Genomic DNA, 6,471 nt, shown 5'->3' on the forward strand with positions numbered 1-6,471 from the left:
TGCTGCTTTCATCCCGAAATTCACCAAACTCAAAACAAACTACACGAGTATTTTATGCATTAATAGTGAAAAACCCGTCGTAGTCGTCGTCGACATCGTCATACACTCACTATTTATCTAGGGAAATAATGTACGATTTGCTCTTCTTCGCTACCATTTTTCTCTTTTATATTCGTTGCTTTTTTCTTTTCAGTTTTATTTTACCGAATTGACGTAATTGAATTGAAAGAAATGAAAAGAGAATTTTTCACACATGTGAATTCCAATGGCAGAGCATGTTGTGTATACACAATCTCTTTTATTATGACCACATACAGTTCATGTTCAATGTGGCGCTGCTGTAACTTTTTACGTTGTCTACTAAAAGCCGAATCTAAAATATAATGTTGGTGGTTTTTAATTCGATGTTTCTTCGACAGTATGAACACATCAGTAGCGCCGCCTCAACACTTTACGCAAACTACTATAATTCACAGTCAACAGATTTTTCATATTTGCACGATACAACTGGTGAATTCAACCGAATGGGATAAATTGTATCTTTTTATATTGAAAGAGCTTTAAGGACATTATCTAGTGCCATCTATGAGTTGACTTGTAACATAGTACAATGTAAATTCATTTCAGCGAGGTCACGAGTCAACAACATAAAATTTCGGTAGTACGTAAATATATACTGCTTAGTACTAATACGGTCTGCAGTGGGCGCTGCGCGTCAGGTATGTTTCTTTAATTGGATTCGATTCAACTTTAACCCAATAGGTATATAAATGTGTTTTGCTATTAAAAAATAAACGGAATAGATGAGCGATTTAAGCAAATGTGAGTATATATTTTACGAGGGGGGCACTTTTTTGAGTATACTCTTCTCACCTTTGAAAACTTCTTAATCGTTGGCCATTTCTCTTTTCTGGTTTAATATTCCAGCATAATGAAAAAATAAAAACTATTTGGCAAATGACACGTCAAATTAACTCGATGAAATATTCTAAAAATTATTATTTTATTTTCTAATTGATGTTTATTGTCATGAACGGGAATTAAGCAAACATCAAAAACTGACTATCTTAGTCTCGTAAGTGTTTCAAATCTGAAAAACTTCTTCTGTCATCATAAAATATTGCTGACAGAACATCCTGGTGAATATTGAAAATTCTATTTCTTTATAAAGTGAATCAGCGTCAGCGTTCCGCGTATGAATACACACACACACACACACACACAAACTCACTCAGTTCCTTTCTGGTCATGGGGGGTATCGAAAATACCTCCACAAGTTTAAACACGAAAATTCCACATCCAGGCAAAAAGCCACAAAAAAACACACACACACAGAACGAACACAACAATCGATTTTAGTACACAACAGATCGACGCAGTCATACCACAGGTGACAGAAGATGAGCTAGTTATGACATGTAAAAAAATCTGGGACAAAAAAGCACCTGGACCTGATGGCATTCCTAACGAAGCGCTCAAGGCGGCTGTAATAAAATGGCCGGACTTGTTCATTGAGATAATGCAACAGTGTTTCGAGGAGGGCCTATTCCCCGAACAATGGAAGACGCAGTACCTGGTCTTGCTCCCGAAAGGAAACAAGCCGCCTGGTGCCCCCTCATCATATCCCCCAATATGTTTACTGGACACCGCCGGAAAGATCTTGGAACGGATCATATACAGTGTGACATTCTATATTTATAGACACAAAAAAAAGTTCGTCTAAGTAGATTAAGATTATTTCAATAGATGGCGCTATGTTCCGACGAACACTGTGTTGTAAGTCATTTGTAAATTTACACTGAATTTTCGTAGTAAATTTACAAAATGTGTCAAAATGAAAGTCACAATATCATTGTAAAAATACTACGAAAAGTCAGGGTAAATTTACAAATGATGAATATATCAGTTTAAATACAACTTTTTCACAATTTTTTGGTAGCATAATTCTAAATAATAATAATAATAATAAAATAACAGAAAAAAACATCGAAAAAAAAACAAATAATGTTATTTTTTGACTTCATGCATAGCGACTTTCACTATCGAAATTTACAATATCTCATATTTCGATAGATGGCGCAATACGTATGTTTATAAACTTTTTTGTGATGTCAAACTTGATGACTTCATTTAATAAATAATTATATTTTTACATTAATAATTGCAAAATTTACGATGAAAAAATGGTTTAAAAATAAATAAATTGTTTTTAGAAAATGTAGGGGCATTAATTTTATTTTACTTTATTAAATTTATATTGCAATGAAAAACTATCAATTTTCTGTGAACGTTGGTTTTTTTTTTGAACGGTTTGTAAATTGAACGCTTATCTGACACATGAGATTAACAGTTGACATTTGTTTGTTTACACACAAACAAGTTGAAAAACTATGTGTACTGCGTTCTATCATTAAAGGTTGTAGGAAAAATTGGTCCAGTGGAACAACTAACTGTGGGTGAATTAAAAAAAAGATCCCGCGAAATCAGACAAAATGAATCACGGGGGACGACAGTCCCCCAAGTGACGCAATACCAACATACATATGAAATATATAAATTTTGCGTCACTCTATATATACGTTAAAGAAATGAAAATCGATACCGCTGACTTTTGGAAAAGGGTTTTTGCATATTTTAGTAGTGCTTGGGCACCAAATTAAGAATCCGCAAAAAAAAATAAAAAAAATCAAAATTTGGCCGCCAGGTGGCATTTTAAAAAAAATCGGTGAAAATTCATTTTTCTCAATTTTTGACCACCGAAATGATTTTTTCGAATTTTTTTTTTGGTCATATTTGGAATCTAAGTACCGCGTAGATAAAAAAAAATATCATCACGATCGGTTGAAAATTGGCCGAGATATGGCCAGTTGGCCAAAAATGGCCAAAAACCTCAAATTGGCCGGTTGAGGTGTTTGTATGTCTGTCCGTAGTTTCTTTTAAATTGTGTGAAATTATTTTTTTTCGAAAGTAGACTGAAAACTGAGCAAACTAATTTCTCAGTTTCAAAAAATTTGTTGCGTAAGTGGTTTTGGTCTGGGGTCGAATATTTTTGGGAGGCCGTTTTTGAGTTTTTCATCGATCGGACATTTTTCTGGCCATCTGTAAGGTACCACAATGATTTATACGTCGTTGGAAAGGTAAAAGACTCACCTTTCCGGATCCGAAGTCAATATGGAAAAATTTTCAAAAATGTCCGCCAGGTGGCGTGTTATGTGGCATTTTCGGCGAAAAATGACCATGACTTCTTTCACGTGATCCAAATTTAAAAAAAAAATGCGTCTATGAAAAAAATCAAAAAACTAGGCGTTTGTTAGGGACCAAATATGTGATGATTTGGCCTATGTGTCATATCTGGGAAAATTCGTTTTTTTTAAAAAAGTTTAATTAAATTAACATTTTGTATGCGTATATGAACGACCGCGTCACTGAAAATTTATATCAGAACATTTCCAGATTTATAATATTGCGTCACAGTGAGAACTTCGAACGAAGTGTTTTGTACTTATATAATTGATTTAGAAGTTAATTTATCAACGATCAAACTGAGAATAAAAAATTATTTAAAGCAAAACAGATAAATACAAAAATTTGTTATGGATTATAGAAATTTTAAGCAGTTGAAAAATTAATTTCTGAAATTTATATTATTTACATGAGAGGAGCTATAATTTTACATTTTTTCTCTCAAAAATGCTTGATAAAAATCAAATTGTATTATATTATATTTATTTATTGAAATTATTTTCAATAAACCACCAAGGCGAAGGAACGCTGTTCGGTGCAGTTATTATTATTATTATTAAATTGTTGTTCTGTCGGAACGATAAACGTTGAAATTCGGTGGAAAAACATCTTTTGAATTGATTTGTGCATTTAATCGAGTCTCACAAAGCATGTAAATACCGAAATTCAAGGCCAAAATTTCTGCAAGAAATTCCGGCAATCTTTGACGTTTTGAGCTAATATTGTTGGTAATTGAAGTTGTTTTGTCCGTTCATGAATTGGCTGTATTGTGGATGGTGTATTATTGGTGGATTGTGTATTTCTATTGATCAGGACTGCCATTTACATCAAAATATTATATGAGATGAAGCGTAGAGGATGTATCACTCTGAGTTCTCAACTTCCCGAACACTTTGACCAGGTTAGATCCACATACTCCACAAGATTCAATTCCAGGTCATGTCGTCTCAATTCATCTCATATTATATAATGGGTCATGATACTCTCGCGTATAAATGTAGTTTACCTAGAAACAACAATACCATGACCTATAATATAATATGAGATGAATTGAGACGACATGACCTAGAAGTGAATCTTGTGAAGTATGAGGATCCGACCTTGTCCAAAGTGTTCTGGAAGTCGAGTGCTCGAGGGATTTCATAGGGATGAGCAATTTCGGAATTTTTTTGATTTTTCCATCGGAAATGCGAGAAAAATCGATTGGCAGTTTTTGATATAATATTCGAATATATTTATCATATATTCGAATATATTTGTCATATTTCACCCAAATAATGGGGGGTTTGGAGCTACCAAGGATCATATCTAACACCATATCAATCTGGGATTTTTTTTTTTGCCCCAAATGTCATATCGTGAACCCCTCTACCACATGCAGCATTTTGAATTAAAAAACCTGGCCAATCCGCCAAAATCATTTTTGTGCCGGACATGTGTACAACGGAGGGTTAAACAATTTTTTGTAATGAATTTTTCAAATTTTACAACAAGTAACACAAGTATAACTTTTACGGCGAATATTGTAAGCGCTTTAGAGGTACACGATTTTCTTGCATTCATTGATATGTACTATGCGATTCGCTGTACTGCACTATAACGCATTTATTTTTGAAAAATCGATACACTCTATCTACACTCATATGGTGTGATTTTTCTAGCACCTTTTACTTAAGGAACTAATATTACATAATAAAATTACCTACCTTTCAAAAGTAGAACAAAATTTTTTTTGTCATCGTTTCCTTTTGGGTATTCCCAATCCATATCCAAACCATCGAATCCACGTTTGCGTAGAAAGTTAATAGCCGAATAGATGAATGTTTGTCGAGCATAACGTGATGTCGCCATTTCTTTAAATTTTTGTGTTCCAAATGACCATCCTCCAATAGCTAGAAGAACCTTCAATTTTGGATTGGTTTTTTTCAAACCGACTACTTTCTCATAAAAGCCAGGTACGCCATCTTTCGTCTCATCATTACTCTCAAATGAACTTAATCGGCCCTTCTTTAGCCAACCAAATGCATAAATAAGATGAGTACACAAGTCAGCTGGAATGTCTTCAGGCACGAATTTGCCTATTTTGGTACGATATTGAGACCAGTTTGTGTAATAACATACAATCTGTACAAAACAAATGTGCCAATAATTTTATTATTAAAAAAAAAAAAAATTTAGTTTATATAAAAAAAACAATTACAATTTTGCTTTTCCGTACACACCTAGTGTGTACGGTAAAGTCATGAGCGCGACGTGAGACGAACGATTGAAAAACTTGACATCAGCACCAGTCTCTCATAACTAAAAATGGTACAAATTCGCAATAGATGGCGTTTATAAATCGACAAACACGCTCAGATTTATTTATTTTTATTGGAAGAAAAATGAAAAATATTGAAAAATATTGAAATAAAATTAAAAGTGCTACTCTGACTATTATAATGGTTTTTTAAGTACTATAGAAAATATCAAATGTGATATTTTTTGTTTCGAAATGTCAACAAATGTTGGGATTGTTTTCAAAATGCACAGAAGAATAAATTAGTTGTAATTATAAATTTATAAAATATTTTAAAGCACTCAATTTATCTCATTATTTTCATCGGAATTGGAGAGCATTTCAATCCTGACCCATTCGTATATCGTATAGTGTACACTATACTCGAAGCTGATGTGTATCATGTGCAGTATAGCTTGATAGACAACATAACACATGTGCACAAAAGCACACTGAGATATCATATATGATAAAATAAACTGAGTGCTTAAAATATTTTATAAAATTATAAATCTAACAAATTTCTTCTCAAAAAAATTCTGTACATTTTGACAATTAACCAATAAACCATTTTTGACACATCAAAACATGCGGCATAGCTATATGTTTGATGAATCATTTGTAGTAACGTCATGATTTGTAAAATTACTATGAAATTTTGTAGGATGCAAATTAGACGATTTTGTAAATTTTCTATGAATTCTTGAGGTAATTTTACAAATGAACGCTCTAGAATAAAAACAACTTATTGTTTACTCGCATATCGAAACGGAACTCAAAACGGGTGCATATCAAAGCGAGACAATATTTGGTTATCATAGGAATAGTGAACATTGGCTTTTTATTATGCGAAATATGTAAGTTTCATTTTGTGCTGATAACTAGCTACTGTTCTGCCTTGTTTTAGTAACAGAATTTTGTTTCGCTTTGATATGCGACGCAGTTTAACG

The 6,471-nt window shown here is 32.9% G+C and overlaps 1 protein-coding gene across 1 annotated transcript in view; it reads right to left on the reverse strand.

Annotated features, from left to right (window-relative positions):
* Positions 1–3,909: 3,909 nt before the first annotated feature.
* Positions 3,910–6,471, reverse strand: part of LOC116346702 (chitotriosidase-1-like) — a 33,181-nt gene continuing 30,619 nt past the window's right edge. The window contains exons 2-3 of the mRNA XM_031776895.1: positions 4,950–5,367; positions 3,910–4,058 (exon numbers count right to left, since the gene is read on the reverse strand). Coding sequence (XP_031632755.1) covers positions 3,910–4,058; positions 4,950–5,367 — 567 coding nt within the window. The remainder of the gene's footprint in view (positions 4,059–4,949; positions 5,368–6,471) is intronic.

Source organism: Contarinia nasturtii, unplaced genomic scaffold (assembly GCF_009176525.2).
Source record: "Contarinia nasturtii isolate CC-2019 unplaced genomic scaffold, AAFC_CNas_1.1 Cnas_scaffold_1630, whole genome shotgun sequence".
NCBI classification, from domain to species: Eukaryota; Metazoa; Arthropoda; class Insecta; order Diptera; family Cecidomyiidae; genus Contarinia; species Contarinia nasturtii.